General features: G+C 36.2%; 1 protein-coding gene across 1 annotated transcript in view; it reads right to left on the bottom strand.

Annotated features, from left to right (window-relative positions):
• Positions 1-2,498: 2,498 nt before the first annotated feature.
• LOC126285446 (xanthine dehydrogenase-like) overlaps positions 2,499-25,066 on the bottom strand; it is a 125,817-nt gene continuing 103,249 nt past the window's right edge. Inside the window, exons 16-27 of the mRNA XM_049984833.1 lie at positions 24,643-24,829; positions 18,066-18,249; positions 15,501-15,696; positions 10,224-10,414; positions 9,839-9,997; positions 4,723-4,851; positions 4,158-4,291; positions 3,932-4,025; positions 3,547-3,708; positions 3,127-3,223; positions 2,931-3,041; positions 2,499-2,813 (exon numbers count right to left, since the gene is read on the bottom strand). Of these exons, the coding sequence (XP_049840790.1) occupies positions 2,746-2,813; positions 2,931-3,041; positions 3,127-3,223; positions 3,547-3,708; positions 3,932-4,025; positions 4,158-4,291; positions 4,723-4,851; positions 9,839-9,997; positions 10,224-10,414; positions 15,501-15,696; positions 18,066-18,249; positions 24,643-24,829 (1,712 nt within the window). The 3' untranslated portion in view covers positions 2,499-2,745. The remainder of the gene's footprint in view (positions 2,814-2,930; positions 3,042-3,126; positions 3,224-3,546; positions 3,709-3,931; positions 4,026-4,157; positions 4,292-4,722; positions 4,852-9,838; positions 9,998-10,223; positions 10,415-15,500; positions 15,697-18,065; positions 18,250-24,642; positions 24,830-25,066) is intronic.

Raw genomic sequence — 25,066 nt, 5'->3', positions numbered from 1 at the left:
CAAGTATTTGTTCTACAGTTGGTGTGAACTGAAGTGCTATGCCCATTTGTATTGGGCTAAACATTGGTGTTACAATCAGTAAATGAAACTAAAGCACCTGATCTTTCCTGTAAGTTCCAGATACACACACATTGTATTTGACAATTGGCAGTGTTTGATATCTGTCAGCATGAATTTGTCACTTGTTCCTTTCCATGGAAATTTACTGTATCATCTGTGCATGTTCAAAATATCATGCCTTATTAATAGTGAACAATATTTCTTTTATCAAATTGTGTGTCTGCAATTACTATAAGAGTGTAGTTCCAACATTTTTTGGGGAAAATACCAGCCACTTAGATTTGATAATTATTGATTCAAAATTTCTGTGACATGCAACTGTTACCCATTTTGAGTAAGTAGTTACTTTAGGAGTGTGCCTCCTGTTTGAAGACTGTCCCAAATTGACTCAGGTTTTAGCTGTTGCAAAATTATTGTATATTTATGTAAATATGGCAACAACCATGCAATTTCCTCTCCTGAAAATGTAAAAACAAATTTAATTTCAGTATGAAATACCCCACCACTGTTGTCAAGCATTATTGTGCATAAAAAGGACTTTCTAAGAAAAAAGACACACACACACACACACACACACACACACACACATTTTAAGTATATATTGTATAAATGTCAATCTGATCTCCCAAGTAATGGCATTTGTCCACTTTTATTCTTTTATACATTTCATTACATTAATTTATTAATGGTCATACTTGGTACAGTCTAATTGCTTTTGAGTGTTCTAGTTGTAGACTTAACAATGCCCTAATTGCATCATCATATTTCTGTTTCAAAATGGAGGAACAGAAATAAGCACAATCTTTCTTACTGGAGCCTTATAAGTTAACACAGGTGATGTAATGAATAGTCTTGTCCTTTTGTATTTTCACTCAGAGGTATCTACAATGTTTGTTCACTTATAAACTTTGCCTTGAAGTATATTATCTGTAAGTAGGTTGGTGTATTGTTAATACGATTAGCATATATTCTCAATCTGTAAATGCGTTATACTGCATGTCATCTGGCTCATTATGCCAAGTCTCATTCAATTTATTTTGGCTACTGTGGGTTCTTAATTGTCAGTTTCATCATAATTCTTGCCTTCCAAATCTGCACTGTCACAAAACATCTCAGCTTCCACATTGACCACTACTGCAATCTTGTGTATTCCTAAGATTCCAGTTATCCACTTCCAATTCATTATCTTAGAACTGAAATCTTCCAACAAAAAGATGTATCACAGACTAACCACAAGAAAATTTGTAGGCCCTTATTGCGGACACTGCTTGTGCAAACACTTTCATAGCTGAACACAATATACTTATCTGTTACAGTCACACAGAAACACAAAATTTATCAGCACTGAACAAATGCATCAAGCTGCAGTAAACACATTAATGGTGACCCTTGGATGTTTGAAAGTACATTTTGTGCCATGTAGTAATTTAGTGACACTATTTTGATATTTGTAACTTTTTTGTTTAAGTGGGGAGCTGTGTCAAGCTGGTTTGCTTTGTGCTTTTTTTAGCTTCTTAACAGCCATCAGAAAATTAAACTGTTTTATAGGCCTTAACATTGAGCATCAGTACAATATAGGAAACAAAATCAATGTGTGTTAATATAGATCACAGTGTAAAAAGTTACATATATATGCTCTTACATCACTAAGATGTCTGGGGCCTCATGAGCAGTTTATTTTGGTTTTGTAGCCTATAAATTTTGTACCACTACATAGTTTGGTTGGTTAGTGAGCATACATTAAGTAAAACCAGAAAATTGTAGTTTTGATGTTTCATAATAATAATGGTGTAGTGAGAGATGAAATGAGTCTAAGAATATTCCTCTTCATTTCTTTACTAACCTGAATTGTTAAAGCAAACAGCAGTTCACACAGAAATATATGAAAGAACTTTTTGTTTATGAAGCCAAACTGTGAGTGAATAATTTTCATTAAGTTCTCAATCTGTTGTAAAAAGCATGTTTTAATGCCATAAGCTTGAGGTTAAAATTAATGACAAGTAGTAACAATTATATTCCTCACCCACAGATAACAGGTTTGATTTGAAATGTTTTCAATACCTGTGGATAAAATTGTTCACTGGCATGAGCTACTGCAGAAATGCGTTGGAGGTTCCATTAAATTTTGTTAACATTTACCACTAGGCCAAGTGTACCATAAATGTCACATGGGCAGATATTAGTCCTATACTAAACTTTACTATCACTCCTCCCTCCTCTACTCATTGTAAGACTCAGATTCATAGCACATCACTATTGAATTATTGTTACCATAAAGTAATTTTAATCATATTATCTAAAATCTTCTAAATGTCAGTGTTATGACTCAAGGTGCAACTAATCCAAAGACTGTTTATCATTCCATTAATGAGTAAGGTCCATCTCAAATTCCTCTAAACATCTCAGATTTCTCTGAAGAATACAAAATATTAAAAATATTCAAGAATAATATGAAATTTATTTACAACAGTCTCCAATCAATATAAAAAACTTTTCAAAATTTCAACAGTGGATATACATTTTCTGTACATTAAATGCTAAGAAAAATTTAAGGTATTACACACAATATGTGAGTATACAGCACAAAATATTTCACAAAATATAAACAGGAATCAACATCTTGGGTTTAGAAATAGTCAGCAGTATCTCTTTCCCAGCATTAATAGAATTCTGTACCTCCTACCATTACAGAACCAAATTTTTATAGTTAGTCTTGCTTGTGAGGAGAACTCTCTCTGGTGTTGCAGGAGGATCTGCAAAACAAAATTGTGTTAACTATGTGAAACAGATATGATGTGTTTAATAGTTACACAAGTTTTAATTATTATCAATGCTTATTAAAGTCCCAGATAAAGAGGAATAATACATACTCATCTCAAACCACTTTTCAACATTACCAGCATCCTGTCTGGCAGCTAATACAGCTTCTCGTACTGCAAATAAGCCAGCAATACTCATGCAGAGTGGTGGCTCACCAGTAGCTAAACAGTAAATGACAGAATTTCAGTTGTGTTAAAACCAAGTAAAACTATGGTTTGTATAGTTATACAGGAGAAGGTAACTAACCCTTTGAACGAAGCACGCCTACAGGATTGGGTGCATTTTTTCTTAGTTGTATTCTGAAGTCTACTGGAATGTCCTTAAATCCAGGTGGCTTGTAGTTCTTAAAATGAAGAAAAATAACTGTCAGCCATTTTCTTGCACCAAGATAGTTACTGAAGCTTGGCAATGTCAAGTTTATTTTGAAACAGAAAAAACATTACCAATACCTTTACTAAAAAAACTGCATTTCACTTTTTCTGTGGAATTTAACAATGACCATGAAGTAAATAATCATTTCATTTTTAATATTTTGATCCATGCACAGTTGGTTCAGAATGTGACAATGTTCAAATCTTAAATATTCTAAAATTATTTATTACTTTAAAAAGTTCCAATAGAATAAATTGTTTTGTTTTAATTTTTAAATTTTCACTCTAAAGTTACCCATGTTCTGTTGGTTAGTGCCTTCCCAGTACTGTCATCATAAACCATGAATTCTTCCAGCCAATAGCCTAGGCCCATAACAAAGGCTCCTTCCACTTGACCTATGTCAACCTCAGGGCTCAAACTCTCACCAGCATCTTCCAGTACATCTACACGTAGTAACTGGAACATTGCAAGGTGCATCAAAGTATGAATTTTAGTATTTAAAATGAAATTTACATTTGTACTGTTAATTATTTCAAGAATACTTTGCATGACTTCTAGACTGACATTTAAATAAAGTAATTGGTACTTTTCTTAAAAATGAGTCTTTCTACAAGGAACTAATGATTACTAATGACCACACTGTTTACTTTCTATCTAGTTGCATGTTATCTGAACATACCTGATGTTGTCCTGTTAGTACATCAATTTCTGCTTCTGCTACAGTAACACCATAAACTTTATATGGAGTTATTGTGTCTGCCATACCAGCATACCTGAAGAACATGCAGAGGTTAGCGTTTTAATATTTAATGCAACTTCAGAGATGACGTGCACATTGTTCTATAACTATAATGTTTTATTTTGCTGTATTTGGGGTATTTTGTATGGCAAGATAGCCAGCTTACATCATGAAACTGCAACAGAGATCTATATTTGCTGAATGTGCTGCAGCAATAAGGTCCTTCCAAGTTGGGTTTTCGAGTTTGGCTTTTACAGGTGCCAGTCGTTGCATTAGTTCTTCACAAGCACGCAATGTTGCCTGGAGAGAGGGTTTAAAATTTATAAACTAATCTAACATTTAAAGTACATAGAAGGAAAGTAACAGTTTTGAAATCTGTAAAATTTTAATTGTCATGAAAACTATTCTTTATGGCAGAATATGGATATTAAATGTAAGGAGCAAACGTGATTACTTAGCATATCCTTCTGGCAGCGAGTCGTGAACTTAATTATAATGGTGCTTCTACTCGACTGGGGTGAAGTGGTATTGGGAGCAGACAATTAAGGACGGTTGCAGCAAGCAGGGACTATTGATGAAATGTGGTTGATGGCTTGATGGGAGAGGTAGCACACTAACAATGTCTGAACATCTCATCTACACAGTTAATTGATATCTTAACACTAACTACAAAGTTGTGTGTTAAGCAGTTAATGAAAACTGCTTTCATGAAGTTGAGTATTCGGACTTACATATGCACATGATTCACTTGCAACACTTCCACCTGTCACAATGTTGTTAGGAGCTGTCAGGACATTTGACGGTTTTACACTCACAAATTCTAGAGGTATTCCTAATGCATGAGCACACACTTGGGCAACCTGGAAAAAAAGAAAAAAAAAAAATCGGGCTATAGTGTCAAAACCCAGTTCAGAAGGGAAGTTAATGAAAATTCATTTAGAAATTGCATTCAAGTTAAAATTCACAGTAATGGGACCTCATCCTCTAGCATTACTTACCCTCAACAGTAGTAGTTGATACTAGTAATATTTTTTTTAAATTTTGGACAGCTCAATATTATATACATTGTTTTTCTGAAAAATTTTATATAATTTTATATACAATGTTATATTTCAAGCTAAAACTTCTGACAAGGAATTACTTTATTTTTGGTGTTACAATCAATATGTACTAGCTCTGAATGTACAGCTAAAACTTTTTTTAGAAACATTTGTAATTTTCAAATTATTTAGCACGCTTATAATTTATATTTTTAATTACACAGTCTAGCACTATTTCTTTGTTTATTTCTGGATTCATTTATAAAATAATAACGAAAACTAATAGAAATTGATTTGTCAAGAAAAACTCTAAACCCTTTGTAATATTGTGATTACCGCAGAGTGGAGTGCTTGGCTTTTTAATGTGAATACTAAAACATGGCGGAATAAATGAACATGAAACAAATTCTGAAACAACAATCTTCAAAGTTATTTAGATCAATTCAGCCATGAGGACCTAAAATGTGAGCATCAGACCCCTAGACAAGAACTGGAGTCAACTGTAGAAGAAAAGTTAAATAAACTAAAATGTTTATAGTAATCTTACTCCTCTCAAATGTTCAGGAAACACTTTGCTCATATATGAATAATAACTGCAACTAGGAAGGAGGGAATACATTACACAGTCCAGATCCCAAAATTGCTGTATGGGTTGTCTTCATGAATTCACTTAGTTAAAAACAGAAATACAATGAAAGCATCTTCCACATCTGCAGCAATTTTTCATTATTATATATTTCACTGACTGTAGAAAGTTACTGCATGAAGGAAGACTGGCATATTCATGTATGACAGAGCAGCTTTGTTTCATGTGCTATGCAGTATTATTCATTTAAGCAATGTTTAGAACATGAATGATAATGTACACATTTTTAGACCATAATATGTGCTAAAAATTGGTCCTCAAGTTATCTAAAATTGTTATAGTTGTCAACAAATTATACTTGCAAATATATGAGATTTGTGGAAGCATGTCCATTGTCAGTTTTAACTAATACAAAGAGTTATTAATTATTGTTACATATTGGTTTCCACAGTTTTCTCTAAGGGCGTCAATGCTGGTGGGGGTTGCACATGGAGAAAGCTACATGAACATAACAGCAAGATAATGGAGAATTATCTAACAAGAGATCTATGAGGGTCATTTATAAATTTAGAACTGATAGCACATCATGTCCACGCATCTCGTCACATGATGTCCATTTACAGTTGCCCAGTCTCTCACTATACTAACATTATGCTTCATATCTCTGCCAGTGCTGGTTGTATGGTTATACTGCTTTATCACCTTCTCAGTCAGTAATTCCACTGATTGTGAAGTGCATTCACATATTTGTTTCTTAAATGTGAAACAAGTTCATCCTGTAGAAATTTGCTGGTGGCATGTTTAAGTTTATGGTGAAGGTGCAATGGATGATGGAAATGGGCATAAATATTATAGCCTGTTTAATGAAGTGAAGACAAAGGTACATGATGTAAAATAATTTGACATGATACGAAAAGTAGATGAGGTAATTTGCCAGAACAGGTGCTTCACTATTGACGAGCTGCACCACAAATGTCTACAAGTTTCAAAATCAGTATGTCACATTGCTACTGACAAACTCCACTACAAAAAATGTATGTTAGATGAGCGGCAAAAATGTTAACAAAAGAACACAAAACAAAGTGAATTGCCCATTCTTTGTCCATTTCAGAGCACTATCAGAAGGATGGTTATCAGTTCTTGAATCACATTGTGATTGCTGATTTAACTGCATTGTGCACTACACTCCAGAGAATAAATGTCATTCAGTACGTGGTATCATTCAAACCCACCAACAAAAATTCAAGCAAGAACCTTCAACACATGAAATAATGGCCATGGTTTTTTGTGACGAGAAAGCGTTCTTCTGCTAGACTTTTTGCCACAAGGAATAACAATAAATGCTGAGATATACCATGAAACATTATTAAACCTGAGGCATGCTATTTAAAATCGCCAGTGGGGACTGCTCTAGGCATGTTGTCCTGCTTCACAACAATGCTTGGCCTCAAGGTGTAGCACGGACATTTCATTGGGAATTATTGGATCATCCACCATGCAATTCTGACTTAGCTGTGTCAGACCTTCATCCATTTCCACAACAGAAGGAATTTCATGGTGGAAAGTGCTTGGAAAATGACCTGTGGAAAGACTATTACTAACTGGTTTAACAGTCAGGCGGGAAAGATCTTTGATGATAGGATGCAAAATTTGGTGCTGTGACTTGACAAATTTTTAAATTTTCAGGGTGACTATGTTGAAAAGTAAAGAAATGTGCTTATTGTAGTTTGTGATACAATTTACATTCATAAATAAAGTTTCTGTAACTCCGTATCAGTAGTTACCTTAAAAATGACCCTCTTACATTGTGGCAGAGCATATGTTAAATGATGAACTTTAGTAACAGTGGCAGTTACAAATCTCAGTGAAACTTTATGTTGTTGTCAACTTAAAGAGAAACATAGCCAACAGATCTACACTATCTAGTTCTTGTAGATCTGAATGAATTCATAGTTGGCTGTGTGGCATCAATTTGGACTACTTTCTTTTGCATGCTACACTGACTAGTAATCAGAGTTGGGTTGACAAATAAGGATATTAATTTACACTTACCATGGTTAACAGATTTTCACCCACATCTCATTGAATGCATGTATTCGAAAAATAGGATAAAAATATTGTGTAAGGATTATTTCACCAGATTTATGCATCAAGTGCGAGTTTTATTTGTTTTATGTAATATGAAAGTTCAGAATATCTTATTCAGTTTCCTGAATTTTTATGGCATCTACAACCAACAACAACCTTTTTTTTTTACTGATAATTATTTATCACCTTCCTTGGTCTGTGAGGCAGTGTGTTTTGTTGTTCTAAAATACATCTGACATCAGTTCTGAATTTTTTCATTGTCATTGTTACCCTACACTAAAATTAATTACAGCAGGTGCACAGGTGTTTCAGTAATGTTTTATCTCAATATTCATAAATGAATAATATAAGAAGCTCTGATAAATTGTGCAAATTGAAGCATCCTACCTTTTGGTATGTACTTAACAATGATTTACAGAGCTAAGTAGACAACAACTTAAGATTATTCTCTAAAGAGCTGACTCTAGAATGGAACAGCATAGCTTCCAGTTGTGTATCAGATGTCTAATTCTGTGTAGTGTTAATCCCTTTTCCAGAACAATTTTCATTTGTTTAAGAGATTTATTAGTACAACAACCTTTTGTAATAAATTTACTGTAAGCTTATTCTCTTTCAATCAACTAAGTGCTAGGAAGTTAACCAGAGCAGTTGTATGTGTAGTGCCAATGAGATTGACACCAGTATCAATATGAGCATCATCTGAACTGAGCGAAACATCTTTGTGTAATTCTGCCATCCAGTTCTCTGTAAGCCTTATTCGTGTAAAGATGTGAATAAATGAACTCCTGATTATAAGGTGGTGTCTGGTATATCTCACCCGTGCATTTGGTACGGATCCCACACTGTGTACTGTAACCTACCTACTTTGATTTTGGATTGCATTTCCTTCTTCCAATCAATCACAGTCTGGCAAATGCTTTACCGACAATCAACTTTATATGATCATTCCATTTTAAATCACTCCTAATGCATACTCCCAGATAATTTATGGAATTAACTGCTTCCAGTTGCTGACCTGCTAAATGATAAGGGATCTTTCTTTCTATGTATTCCCAGAATATTACACTTGTCTACACTGAGATTCAATTGCCATTCCCTGCACCATGCATCAATTCACTGCAGATCCTCCTACATTTCAGTACAATTTTCCATCATTACAACCTCTCGATATACCACAGCATCATCCGCAAAAAGCGTAAGTGAACTTCCGACGTCATCCACAAGATCATTTATGTATATTGTGAATAACAACGGTCCTACAATACCCATTGAGAATGACATGCTGCATTTTGTTATCTAGGAACTCTTCAATCTTATCATACAAGTGGTTGAATAGTCCATATGCTCTTACTTTGTTCATTAAGCAGCTGTGGAGAACTGTATCAAAAACCTTGTGGAAGTCAAGAAACATGGCATCTACCTGGGAACCCGTGTCTATGGCCCTCTTAGTCTCGTGGATGAATAGCGCGAGCTGGGTTTCACACAACCGTCTCTTTCGAAACCCATGCTGATTCCTACAGAGTAGATTTCTAGTCTCCAGGAAAGTCATACTCCAACATAATACATGTTCCAAAATTCTATAACTGATTGATGTTAGAGATATAGGTCTATAGTTTTGCACATCTGTTCAACGTCCATTCTTGAAAACAGGGATGCCCTGTGCTCTTTTCCAATTCTTTGGAATGCTATGCCCTAGAAGAGCCTTGTAGAGCAGTTGTATGTGTAGTGCCGATGAGATAAACACCAGTATCGATCTGAGCATCATCATTGAACTAAGCAAAACATTATCCTTGTGTAGTTCCACCATCCAGTTCTCTGTAAACCTTACATGTGTAAAGATGTGAATAAATTAACTCCTGATTATAAGGTGGTGTTCGGTGTATCTCACCTGAGCATTCACCTCATACACATTAGACTAATTTAAATCATTGGTGACATTGCATTTTAATATTTTTAAACTGTATCAGACTATTTACTAGATTTTGTAACCATTTTACAAAAATTTGAACTAATAAGTAGTCCTCAACATATTATGAAAATTTGCTGACTTGTTTCATTTCCTTCTGCTAATTTTACAGGAAGGTTTAATGTCAAATTCTTATTTTGACATTTAATTCCTGAAGAACTTCCTACCTTTGTGTTTACTCCTTGCCCACATTCAATTCCACCATGAGCCACAGAAACTGTACCATCACGAGCGTAAATTGACACATGGGCATAGAAATTTCCAAAATACTGAAACCCGTACGTCATTGGGACAACTGAAATTCCTCTCTTCCTCCAACGATTTTCCTGTTGGTTTGAAAAATATAGAATTTGTGTTTCTGTTAGTAATCTGATACTGCAATTTGAAATCAAAATTATTTGCTATTTTAACCTACATATATAAAGCACTACTTTTCACTGTCAGCATGAATACTAAGTAAATTATTTACACCAGTGGATACTGTTGCACTGCCTTCAGATCTCAATGGAACCATGAGTTACAGTAGTAAGTTTTAAACATTATTGAACAAACCATATTGAATTTCTTGACAGCTGCTAGTCTGTCCAAGTAATTTGTTTCAGTCTTCCAGTAACTGACCATATCAGCAATTAATGTATCACCCTTCACAAGGTTTTTCATTTTAAAATCAATTGGGTCCATCTCAAGAGTCTTTGCAATATGCTCCATTATGTTTTCAATGAAAGCTGTACCTTCAGTAGTACCTGCAATAAGTAAAACTATTTCAGTTACTTTCTTCTGCTTGTTTTGTGAAGGAATATCAAGTGAAGAATAATAGAGAGTTAGATGCTATCTTGCACCTTTTTCCCTTATCTGTGACCTTTATCAGTTTTTGTCCTAACAATGCCCGTAATTCCTCTTCCCCTTTCATTCTTTTATGTTTCATTCCAATTTATTCTATAATATTTCTAATCAATATAAACATTTAACTTTCAATTAACATCTCAGTTTGCTGTGTACATGTGAAAAGTAAGCCTACATCTTTCAGTAAAAGCCATGTGGGAGTTGATAGCACACCTGCCACAAAGGAAAATAATTGTGTGTTCGACTAAGCCTCTTTCTCTCACTTTACTGATATGAAGTAGCCTGCAGTAATGCAATTGACAGTGTGACTTTTCCCCACAAGAATCAGTAGCATGCTGTTTCTGAATGCAAGTTTCTTATAGTGAGAGATGTCACCTGCTCATGTGGAGGCAGAGGTTGGGCATGCTGAGGGCAATAACCAGCTTAATTCCATGAATTTAGACTGGATTCTGCTTGAAGCTATCACTGAAACTGCAGTTTCAGCATGAATGAGAACATTCCAGTAATTGTTGCAATGTTATAAAATAATGTGGACTGCAAGTGAGGTAGTGGGTATAAGAGTTTTGTGTGAGTGTCACTGTGATTTAGCTCTTTGTGATGTTACTAAATGAGTACTACAAGATTTTATCATGTCCAGGTTGTCCAGTGCCTGATTTATTGTTCTGGCTCAGTAATTCAAACAAGATTTAATGGATATTGATGGAACTGTTATGTGACATAATACTTGGGTACAGGAATTTTGTTAGAAGAGAAACACCAATGAGATTGCATCAACATACATTTATAGCTCTAAGCAAGCAAATAATAACCACCTCTATTAGAAATACATTTCAACAGAGGTCTTCAGAAAGCCACAATTTGAAAGAATTAAACCTTTATTTGTGTGCAGCTCTTACACAAGTAGGAATTTCACTCAGTGGACCTGTGGTCTAGGGGCAGCATCTGATCAGTAATCTGAACATTCTCTGTCCCAGGCACAAACCTCACCATTGCTTAGATTCCGATTAACAATCAGCATTGGCAGCCAAAGACTTCCAGCATAAGAAGTCATCCTCATTCTGCCAATGGCCTTGTCAAAGAGAGGGGAGGAGTGGACAGAGGTTCACGGCACTCTTGTCCTTGGGGCGGGAAACTGCCCATAAAGGCAGAATATTCAACAGTGCTCAATGGCATGAGGATGCAAAAGAGAATGGAAAATGCTGTATTGAAGACACATAACATGCATCTACAGGATGTAGATGAATCATTGTGTCAAATTTTGTATTATACCTGTAGCTATTTTTTGTAGGCTTTCATCATCACATGATTTGATTAGGATATTTGTGTCATCTGCAAAAGTATTGTTGTCTCTTTAGTTATTTGTTCTGAGAAATCATTAACAAAGAATGAGAAGAATTGGCCCAATGACTGACCCTTGTGGAACTCCATATGTAATTTTTTGTGCATTACTGTAAAAATTACAAATTTGTGTTTTTATGTCTTTGTATTTTATTTGAGTGATCTGTTGATGATCATGAAGATAGGAATGTATCCACTTGTTTGGCAGGCCTCTTATTTCATAATTACCTAGCTTCTGCAACAGAGTATTATGATCAATTACATAGAAGGCTTTACTTAGATCAAGAAATATTCCAGACACATGTTGCTTACTATCTACTGTAGTTAGAATTTCATTTAAGAATGTATAAATAGCTGACACTGTTGATCTACCAGTTCTGAATCCATGTTGTGCATCACTTACGTTTTCTTTATTTAGAAAAGTGGTCAGCCTTCAAGAATTTTACCAAAGCCTGACAATATTGATACAGATCTATAGTTTGCAGTTTCATGTTTGTCCCCTTTCATGTACAGTGGTGTCACTTTTGCCATTTACAGATTTTTCGGGAATTGACACTCACGAATGATGGATAACCTTTTTGTAATGACATAATTTCTCAGGTGTTGTTGGAGACATGAATTGGGTTCTTCTAAGAATTTTTATATCTGACTGGAATGTATTGCTGCCTGGTTGTGAGTTGTAATGTTTGGTAATTAGGTGGTTTGCAACATTAGAAAAGTAGTTGCTAAATTTATTAACCACTACTTTGGGGTTGATTATTTTATTATTGTTTTCATGAAGTTCTATATTTTTGTGGGCTAATGATGTACCTGTTTCTCTTTATATGATACTCCAGGTTGCTTTAGTCTTATTCCTGGAATTTGTTATTTCCCCATTTCTTTGCTTTTGTTATAACTTGTCTAAGTATTTGTTTATATTGTTTAAAGTAGTTGATAAATACAGAATTTGTGGTCTGCTTTGACTATTCATTCAAGTTCCTTTTATTCTGGCATGATATTTTTATTCCTGTTGTGATCCATTTATTTGGTTTGTGCACAGAATTTGTAAGTGATGTTTGTTTAGGATAGGCTATTTCAAAAAATGTTTGTATATGGCCAAAACTTTATCAAACTTGTCATCTGTGCTGTTTGAATTGTATACATTAGTCCAGATTTCTCTTCTCAAAAGAGAACAAAAGTAATCCATGTTTTCATTATTAAACTTCCTCACAATAGTTCTAGTTTTCTGGGCTTTTGTGTTTCCTGGAATAGTGATTGTTAGTATTTGGGCATTGTGATCACTAAAACCAGTGTTTTCAGATATATTTGTGTTTACAAACACCTGATCTATGGTTGTTGCAGAAGTAGTGGTTATACGAGTTGGATTGGTTATAGTTGATTTTAGGTTAAAGGGCTTCAGCAAGTCTTTGATTTCATCTTTAAATTTACTGACTTGGAGAAATCAACATTGATATCTCCACATATGATAACTTTTTAAGGGTGTTTAAGTCCTAACAGCTCTTCCATATGATTATAAAAAAAAACATATCACCTTCTGGTGACCTATATACACAGATGATTACAGAATTGCTAGTTGGCAGTTCAACTATTTAGAGTTTTATGTCTTTCTTTAGACAAGCTGTCAAACTTGGTTATGTAAGTAAACCATTTGACTTTCAGAAAAATATCGTCCACACAGTTCTGAAGACTGCAAGAGCTAACAGGTGCAAGAGCCATCGCACAATAATCATAACAGCTCATACTTCCAAGTCACTGACAAGAATAATATACAAAAGAATGGAGAAGAAAATTTAGAATGTGCTAGATGACTATCAGTTTGGCTTGAGAAAAGGTAAAGGCACCAGAGAGGCAATTCTGATGCAATGGTTGATAATGGGAGCAAGAGTAACAAAAAATCAAGACATGTTTACAGAATTTGTTGACCTGGAAAAAGCATTTTACAGTCAAAAATGGAAGATATTTGAAATTCTGAGAAAAATAGGGGTAAGCTATAGGGAGACAGGTAACATACAATATGTACGAAGCTAAGAGGGAAGCGTAAGAATGGATGACCAAGAATGAAGTGCTTGGATTTAAAAAAGTGTAAGACAGGGATATAGTCTTGCCACTGTGGTTCAATCTGCACATTGAAGGAGCAATAATGCAAATAATAGAAAGCTTCAAGAGTGTAATTAAAATTAAAGGTGAAAGGGTATCAACAATACGATTTGCTGATGACTTGTATCCTAGAATAGTGGAAAGAGAAATAAATTAGTACAATAATCCAGCATGTTTTGTCCCTTTTTTATCTTATTTGAGCATCTTTTCCCTTCCTTTCTTGATCTGAAATTTGTACCTAAAAAGCCTAGCCCTGGTCATAACATTTTACTTGTGGCAAGTATCAACCACTCAAACAGCATCTTTGTGCTTTGAACAGACTCTTTGGTTGAACTTGACTTTTGTTTTTGCTCACTAGCTGGTTTACATACTGTGTTATTGCATATATGATATTTGCAAATAAATGGTGTATCCAGTAAGTTGATGTGGTCAGAGGCACCACCACAGATCCTCCTTGCTATCCATGCTGCACACAAAAAAACTCCTGGTGTCACTCACCAACCTTCTATATGGTGAACCCATCATTCTGCCAGCTGAGTTCATAGAGCTATCTCATCTCACTCAAGATGAGCTGCCTGTTCTAACTAATTGAACACACTTACAGATTTCTTACATTTGTACTACAATGAACCTTCATTCATGAAGAACACACACTGCGAATATGTCATGCTTCATGATAACTCAGTTTGCACATCTCTCCAGGCTCCACACTTGGGCCCTTGTGAAGTCCTTAGCTGAGGACAAAAGGCTATTGACAAACTGTTAAATAGAAAATGCCAAACCATCTCCCTGAACCCAGGACATTAACTGAGCCCTCCGTAACTGAACCCTGCAACACTTCTGCCACAAACAGTCATTTTTTTCCAGTGGTGAAAATGAAGTCTTTTACAAGCTACAGCATGTGAAGTGTGCAATGAAAGATGCTCTTGTGCAGCTGTCCTCTTCCCCACTATCCTGTCCTGTCTTCTCTTCTCTTCTCCTCTCCTCTCCTCTCTTCTCCGCCCTCCATTTACAGTTACAGTCAACATTTTGGGTCTTAGCTTAGATGGACTCACCTTTGAGATGGCACAGCCTGTATTTAATTTGTGTGTCTGGCAGCATAACCTGAAACATTCATAACCCACATTAAACTGCTGGACACCTTCCAGTGTCTGACCTAAGGACCATATCCTGATCAAAATACCAGGTGAAGGTGTGCTCTGGATAACCATCCTCTACACCTGCATCTATGGACCATAACACAATGAACCTCCTTCCACTTGCACAGGACAGCTCCTTCACCCTCTTGTGTGACTACAGGATTTCATGCCCACCAGCTCATGTTCAGCTTCCTTTGCTGTGTTCTTGTGTATTCTCGATTTGTGAATAAAATCATGTTCTGGAAGTTAATGTGTCTTGGTGCTACTATTCCCCAGTCTACTACATGGGGATGGAAGTTACTACACACATTATTAGCAAGTTTACAGTTTGACAGTATGCCTAAAAAGTGCACATTTTCTGTAAAAACTGGGAACTTCATATTTAAAGTAGTATAATAATAAATTAACAAACCTGGCGCTCTGCACCATGTGTTAGGTGCAACATCTGTGATGACATTGTAAGCAGTTACATTCCAAGTGCTGTTATCGTAACAGTTCTTGAATGAGTCAAGTGCAACACCTGCAGAACTATCATTCCTATGAGCACCACAGTTATGATACATCTTTGCTTCCAAATAAGTTATGACTCCATCATCATCTACGCCAACCTAGAGGAATTTCAACTTACTGTGAAACTTGCAGTACACACAGTATTAAATCTGCTTTGTTTTTAAGAAACAAGCTGCAATGAAATGCTTCAATTATGCAACAAAATTATATAATGTACAATATCTTCATATATGTTTCCTGATTTTTTACACTGATAATACTCATTCAGTGGTACCATGTATATGTCAATGTCTACCAATGAAAATACACTATGTGATCAGAAGTATCAAGACACCCTAAAAAAAACACGTTTTTCATATAGGTGCATTATACTCCACCTACAGCCAGGTATTCCATATCAGCAACCTCGGTAGTCATTAGACAGAGATCAGAATGGAGCACTCTGCTGATCTCTCAGACTTCGAACATGGTCAGGTGTTGGGTGTTGTACATCTGTACGCGAGATTTCCACACACCTAAACATCCCTAGGTTCACCGTTTCTGATAGAGTGAAGTGGAATACAGCACGAAAGTGTACAGGTGGACCTCATTTGTTGACTGACAGACTGCTTACAGTTGAGGGTCATAATGTGTAATAAGCAAATATAACTAGACCATCACACAGAAATTCCAAACTGAGTCAGGATCCAGTGCAAGTACTATGACAGTTAGGCAGGACATAAGGAAACTGATTTCATGGCCAAACCACTGCTCATAACCTAGTAAATGCCAAACGATGCCTTGCTTGGTACAAGGAGTGTAGATGTTGGACAATTGAACAGCAGATGAACATTGTGTGGAGTGACTTATGGTACACAATGTGACACTCCGATGGCAGGGAGTTGGTAGAGCAAATTCCCAGTGAACTTCTCCTGCCAGTGTGTAGTGTGAACAGTAAAATTTGTAGGTCATGGTGTTATGGTGTGGTTGTGCTTTCCATGGAGGGGGCTTGTGCCCTTGTTTTGCATGGCACTACCACAGAACAGGCCTACACTGATGTTTTAAGCATCTTCTTGCTTCAGGCTGGTGAAGAGCATTTCAGGGATGGCGATTGCATCTTTCAAGATGATCGAGCACCTGTTCATAATGCATGGCCTGTGGTAGAGTGGTTACCTGACAATAACATTCCTGTAATTGACTGGCCTGCACAGAGTCCTGACCTGAATACTACAGAATATCTTTGGGATGTTTTTGGAACACCGACTTTGTGCCAAGCCTCACTGACCGACATCAAGACCTCTCCTTAGTGCGGCACTCTGAAGAACGAGCTGCCATTCCCAAGAAACCTTCCAGCACCTTATTGAACATACACCTGCAAGAGTGGAAGCTGTGATCAAGGCTAAATGTGAGCGAACACCATACTTAATTGCAGCATTACCTATGGAGGGCACGATGAACTTTTAAGTCAATTTCAGCCACATGTCCAGATACATTTGATCACAGTGTATTGCTACCTGCCAACTCATGCTCAACATATGCATGTCATTAATAAATAGCTATAAATTATTCCACTAGTCATTCATTTCTGAAAATGAATAAAGTGAAGTTCATCCAAAAAGCAGCTTCCACTGACGTACTGACAAACTATTAAAGAATCACAAAGTACGTTGCTCCACTTATTGAAATGGTGAAGATGATATGTGACATTTTTATAAAAATGTAGGTGATTGTGTGACAAATATTCATCACAATACATCATTTAAAATGAAAACTGGTCAGACTTATGCAAACAATAGCAACCCATTATAAATTTATTCCTGAGACACTACAATTAACATGAAGAATGGCAGAACAATTAAGATGGACAAAGCAGGTAAGTTTAATCAATTCCTTATAGCTTTTTATTTACATATTTGTTACTTGCACACAGATACTGGTAATTCTGAAAGTTAATAACATTCAGAATTAAGCACTATTTGAACAACCATTTTTACCTAACATCTAAGGATTTCACAGTCACTATTAATGTCCAACCTAACATTGCACCTCAGACGAAAAACGGCCCAGAATCACATAACATTTGTCTAACATTCTGCATGAACTACAACAGTTGCAGTTTCAACATATCTTCTGCTCTTTTTCGCACAGTTACACAGCAGCAAATGTGGAAGCCAACATTTGTATCTGATCTGTATAAACTCTCAGCCTACAAATAATGTTCATTACCCTTAAAACAGAAAAATGTTCAAATGTGTGTGAATTCCTAAGGGTCCAAACTGCTGAGGTCATCCCTAGACTTGCACACTACTTAAACTAACTTAACCTAACTTATGCAAAGAACAACATGCGCACTCATGCCAGAGGAAGGACTGTAACCTCTGGCAGGAGGATCTGAAAACAGAACTCAAACTCTAAAGAAATAAGGAATAACTAAGGAGACTAATGTATCTTTTCAGTCCTGAGACAAAATTAATTATTTCACACTTACCTCATAATCCATAGCACAGTCTAACCTTTTCCCTATTGATTCCATGTTTGCTTCAAGTGTCATTATGAATCTAACTGGCTTGTTTTGAAGATATGCAGCTAATGCACAGGCTGTGCTCACCAGTGTATTGCGTGATATCTTTGCTCCATAACCACCACCAAGTCGCCTTACTTGCATGTTGATGCTGTGTAGAAGGGAACATTCTCTGTAGTTTTCATGGAATCCAGAGTTCTTTAAAAATCATCTACATGCCTTACAACATCAGTTTCAACATTATTAACATTTCATTCTATAACTATGCAGGTGTGACTAATTTGCAAAGCAACTATAAAGTGGTATATCACTAAGTTGCCTTAATTGTCATATCTATAAAAGGTACCATTAACACCTCAGAGTTAAAATCATTCTTTGAATCTGCTATAATCAAAACATATGATAAAGCTAGCTTTCAGTACAGAAGCATCATTTAAGCTCCTGGTTGCAAGGACATTTGTTCTTGACAAACATTCACAAAAATTTTCTTCATTTCTAGGATGGTACAGGGTTAAGCTACTGAACAGGGAAGTCATCAGTCCCCTATTATGAGGTATGGTCACACTAACCATAAACCCATAAACCTGATATAATTGTGACAGTAAAAGGGAATGGTGAAATTGAGGCACTGAGAACAGTTTCAGAGCTACAGATGAGAAAAGTGCATCAGAGATTAGTCAGATGTGCAGGCCAGAGCAGTCAAGGTCCCTAGGCTGATCTGCAGCATGTGGCACTTCCTCACACCTCACACCTCACATACTCATCCAATGCAGGCATAAGATACAAGGGCATATCAAAAAGTAATGCCACTATCTTCATTTATCAACATAGCCACCTTCAAATCTAACTCTCCCACTAAGATATCCAGCTTGTTGATACCATCTCTGTAGAATGTTTGTTGATGGAGCCACAACCAAAAATCTACTTGCACCACTTAATCACTATCAAAGTGAGGTCCTTGAAGGTGTTTCGCAAACAAATGAAAATCTGATGTAAGAAAGTCTAGACTGTGTGGAGGATGATCTATGGCAACAAAACATCTGCTACAGACATCACAGCACACTCCTGTAGTCTGACACTGACATGCTTAAGGAGAGGGTGCTGTATGTGTGAATGAACTCTTCAAATTTGTTATTTGTTTTGTGATGGTCTTGCAGTACCTTGAAGAGTTTATGGTGATGGCTTTAGGCATAGCTCTTTCAGATATTCATCCATGTCAGGAATGTCTATTACTGTGTTGACAATAGAAAAAATTGCTTTCAAAAATGGATGCAACTCCATTAAGAAATATGTAGAAATATCAGTGGTCTTATTGCCAACTTAATTGCAATCAACATTTTTGTAAGTTTTCTTTATAATCTTATGTTTTACTGTTAATCAACATCTCACTGTTTCTGGACTGTACATGAAGCTGAGTAAATTAATTTGACTGGGCATAGTGATCTGACAGTCCATTTAACACAGGACAGGCATGTGTAAGTTCCACTTGTCTCAATACAGGACAATGCCATGGTACATCATCCAGGCACTCTCATCCATTCTCAGATTTAGATGAAATTTTGCTTGTTTGTTTTCCCTATAGAGAAGTATGTCATACCACATTTTGTCATTGTACTCTTTCCATTTTACAGTACTTAAATTTTTGAAGTTGACATATTTATTTAATGGCTATGAGAAACTTCTCTAAGAGTTTTAAAGAAATTGCCTTTTTCATTCAAAACAATGTGAAACTTGGAGGTTAGATATTCTACAATGTAACGAATGTTGATAAAATCTGACTTACAATGAAACCAATTGAACAGGAAAAATATGTAGTTGCATTTTTGTATTTAAAAAATGTGTAAACAAGGGGACTTAACCTGTAAATTTTTTTGCAAAATAAGCCTTATAGCACAGGCAACCACTTGGGAAAATAAAATTTATGGTTTTTGTTACTTTATTTTATGAACAGAGATTTTTCCCTTGTGGACATAAAAGACCACTGAAATTTCCAACATCCTTTGGAGAAGACCCATTACATACAGTTTACTACCTCACAAAGAGTACCTGACCCTATAAGTATAACTTATTCAAACTATGAAATTAAAGCTGTAGACAGTGTCAAATTTTTAGGGCTACAAATTGACCACAATGTAAATTGGAAAAATCACACTCCAGACTCAATGAAACACCTTAGTTCAGCTACATTTGCTGTATGCATTATAACAGAAATAGGTTATTTAAAATGTAGAAGTTAGTTTATTCACTAATGAGTTATGGAATCTCGTGTTGGGGAAACTCCTCTCACAAAGAGAACATTTTCAAAATTCAGAACAGAGTCCTTAGAATTATGTTTGGTGTCAGTTCTAGATTATGATGCAGAGACCTCATTAAGAAACTTGATATTCTAACTACTACTTCTCAGTACGTATACTTACTGATGTCCTTTGTCATTTCCAACATGTCTCTTTCACACAAAATATTGCAAAACATGGTTATAATACCAGAACCAAAAACAATCTGTATAAGAACTATAAAATCTTAGCATTAGTACAAAAAGTCAAATTTATGGGTATTCATATATTTAATACCTTACCACAGCATGTCAAAGGTCTTTTAAGTGATAAAGATTGGTTTCAGAGTGAATTAAAGAACTCTTCTTAATCCATCAATGAATATCTTCACAACAATTATAGCTCATAACTCTGTCTGCATTATAATTGTACACTATCTATGTATCCAAGTAAAAGAAAAAACTGACTTTCCACATCCCAGAGACTGCTCTCCAAGGGAGCTATGGAAAATGAGTAATGTAAATGTACACAAAAAAATGATTTGCATCACCTCAGTTCCCACAGTTCCAGAACCTGTACAGAAGATTGGAATAGAGATAAACATAATCATTTCTGTACTTTTTATTGCCCACGGAAACCACTCATTGCATGTTGTACAACTATACAGTGAGACCTTCACAGGTGGTGGTCCAGATTGTGTACACACAGGTATCCCTGCTACCCAGTAGGATGTCCTCTTGCATTGATGTGTGCCTGTATTCATCATGGCATACTATCCCAAAGTTAATTGAGGCAGTGTTGGTCCAGACTGCCCCACTTCTCAATGGTGATTCAGTGTAGATCCCCAAGAGTGGTTGGTGGGTCACATCATCCATAAACAGCCCATTTCAATCTATCCCAGGCATGTTCACAAGGGTTTATGTCTGGATAACATGCTGCCCACTCTAGTCAAGCAGTGCCATTATCCTGAAAGAACTCATTCACAAGCTGTGCACAATGGGAACATGAATTTTTGTTCACAAAGACGAATGTGTTGCCAATATGGTTGCACTATTGGTTGGAGGATTGGCATTCATGTATTGTATAGCCATTACAGCAGCTTTCAAGCCCACCAGTAGCATACGTTGGACCCACATAATGCCACCCCAAAACAGCAGGGAACCTCCACCTTCCTGCACTCCCTGGACAGTGTGTCTAAAGCATTTACCTAACCAGGTCGCCTCCAAACACATTTGATAATTGCCTGGTTTAAGGCATATGAAACAGTCATCGGTGAAGTTAATGTGATACCAGTCCTGAACAATACATACAGCAAGCTGTTCGGCCCATCTGTACCATGCTGCTTTGGTTCACTCAGACACCTGCACACTTCCCTTGTTGAGAGCCCTTCCTGGCATAAAGTAACAATGCAGATGCAATCTAACTCTACTATTGACCATCTAGGTACAGTTCACCTACAGACAACATGAGCTGTTTATCTCTTTCCTGGTGAATGACTAACTGGTTGGCTGTCTAATAGGTGCTACTCATGGTTGGTTGTTTACATCTCTGGAAGGGTTTAGTGACATATCTGAACAGCCAAATGGACACTGTCTGTGATAAAGTATCCACAGTCAACATCTATCTTCAGGAGTTCTGGGAACCAGGATGATGCAAAACTTTTTGTGTGTGTGTAATTTACCTTGGGAAGATAAAGTGGAAGCCATAAATAAGTATCCTTGCCCTATTACAGTTTGAGAGCTACACTGGCTTTTCGGGATCATAAATTTTTACTGAAGATTTGTACACAATTACGCACTGATGACAGTTACCCTGAATGAATTTCATAAGGGCACACCAAAGCCAAACTACATGTCACATTGGATAAGCAAGGGAGACCCATAAAAACAGCAATTGCAGAGGCTGCACAGTTAGCACATCCAGTAGTGGCACAGGCTCCACTTTCAGTTATTGTCGATGCCTTGCATACCACCACTGGCACGATACTGCAATGACAGGTTTAGCATTGTTGGCAGCCCATAGCATTCTTCAGTCACAAGTTGTCACCTTCACAGCAACATTGGGCAACTTATGACCACACACTGTATGCAGCTTACACTGTGGTCAAGAAATGCAGGCATTTACTAGAGTGTTTAATTTTATTATGTCCTATGTGGACCGAACACAAGCAATTGCATCAGTACACTATCTGGCACATCCAGGAGTAGAAGCCACTATTAGATTGGTAAAAAGTTTCATCTGGCTTGTAAGGGATAACATTTGTCAAGCAATGCAGTGCATCTCAGAAGCAAGATCACACAGCACATCAAAGTACCGTTAGGCACATTTCTGCCACTTATCAATGTTTCAAATGTGTGCATTTAGAAGTCAGGCTGGGAGACACTGTTGTGTTGCAAATCTTGAGAATTGCACACACATTCTTTCACAATAATGCAGTACACAAGCAGTTGCAGCCACCATACGATGGACCTATCTGGTGATTAGTAGAGGTGGCCACACATTCCAGATTGATATTGCTATGAATGTTGCACTTGAGCTACAGGCCCACATTTTTAGAAGCATTGGACACAGCAATGATGACAGGAGGCAAATTAGAAGAAAGAAGTATAGCACCAGACAATGTCCCCATATGCTGCAGCCACCATGAGAGACTGCAGACACTAGGCACCTCAAAAGACGACACCACTGAAGACTGGTACCTCACATCCCACTGAAACCACTGGTTCCACTGGCACAACATGTTTCTATAAAGCAAGCATGGAGGGTGACGTGTGAAGTTTTATCTGTGATATCATTAACTGAGAGGGGGTGGAGGGGGGGGGAGGTGTGAGTTATGTAGCATCTCATTCTGTCTCCACAAACAGAAGTTTACAGTGGTGTATAAACATTCTGCATGACTAGTACTTGTCATTAGTTACTCTTTGATCTTAGAGATATAGATCATTCAATACTGCTCTTTACTGTAACTTTTAAGCCTTCCACATTTGTAAGCTATCTTATATAGACAGTTTTATGTGGAAATATATGTTCTACACTATCAGATACCACAGCTGCACAAATTTTATGCTACTATGTTCTGTTACATTTAGTTCAATGATAACCCAAAGCATCACAGACTGGAAATTTATAAACTACCTATCTTTATGGGATACTAAAAATTTTCAAGAAGCTGTGGGATTCCCAACATTGAAATTTTCTTAAAATTTGTACTGGGATAAGCACAAAGTTTCTGCTAGTAATTCTAGATACTTATGTCACCATAAATTCCATTGGCAATAGTAATACTGTGAAGTTTTCTGGGACTGGTTTAGAATGACATTTCAGTTGGTCACCTGACTACTGCCCTTTGATGGAATCATGATGCAGAATGTCATTTTAGTATAAATTACTTGTTGCAGCCCAGATTTAGTAGTTTAAAATAATGAGGAAAATAAATATGTTAAACTTCACAGTAATACTTCAGCATTTCCCTAAAATTTCGTGTCATTGTAATATAGATAATGAGTAAAAGTGGATTTCCGAAATTTATGCACTTCATTTATGTACCTGTTTTATGCACAGATATTTCATTTTTGTAAGTCACACTAATCAAAGCATGAAAATAATATTTTACATGTAAACTGGGAGATTTTCTAATATTAATGTACATGCATTTGGTGATTTCACATATTTATTAGTAATAACTACACAAATAGGACATTTCGAGCTCCACCTTTAAAACCTTTTCCATTGGAGACAAATTTTTCTTGCATGAAAATTATGAAAAAAATATGTAAGCTTATGTGAAATTTGTGTACCTAATATTTTAATTTTTAGTTGATGATTGGAAGGTCATCTATAGCCACAATCAACAAAATGGCAATGGTACTGAGAAAGAAAAATTCTACATCATTTCTAGCAAAATTTCTACAGACTTAAGCAACATTTATGAACACACTACACTGTCAGCAAAAAGCTAATGACTATTATATTATGCAATTACACAAATACCTTTGATTTTCTTATTTTCTGGTTATTGTGAAATGGCTTTATACTGTGGGAATTACACTGGAAGGAAAGGTCATTACCCTGTACACTAAAGAAAGTAACTTATCTTTGGTATTGAAGATTTGGTACAGTGAAATACATTGACATCAGGAATTTGGAAATGAGACTAGTATAAAAGATTATGTAAAGTCTTGAGTACACAGTAGGATCTTCCCTCCAGTATCAAATTACATCTAAATTCTGAACTTTTATGTATGAATATGCGATGAAATTGCCATCTTTACCTGTTTTCTGGTATTTTTAGTGCCTCTGATATGGCAATCTGTGTCAAGTCCATCCATTGTGTGGCAGGGTAGACATCCAATCCATCTTCAGATGGGATACACACAGCACACTGTGTTTCCATTGTGTAATGATATTGGGAACCCACATCAAAGCTGCCCTTAATTACACGCTTAGTCTTCTCTTTTCCTGAAACATCATTTATATAATAAGTTTAGGATAATATTTTAATTCCTCTTTAGCATGCTGAATTTTTCAGCATTGTGGACAGCAGTCTTTCTGAAAGATATCAGAAAAGAAATGAGTGCAATGTCAATAGAATAACCTAGAACTATGTGAAAATAAGAGTGAAGTAACTGACCTCACAGTAGTGGTGACAATTTCTTTTCAAATACAGCACAAAACCTGATTAACAAACACACAATC

The sequence above is a fragment of the Schistocerca gregaria genome, chromosome 8, assembly GCF_023897955.1.
Source record: "Schistocerca gregaria isolate iqSchGreg1 chromosome 8, iqSchGreg1.2, whole genome shotgun sequence".
Taxonomy (NCBI): domain Eukaryota; kingdom Metazoa; phylum Arthropoda; class Insecta; order Orthoptera; family Acrididae; genus Schistocerca; species Schistocerca gregaria.
This window is presented reverse-complemented; position numbering and strand designations above follow the sequence as displayed.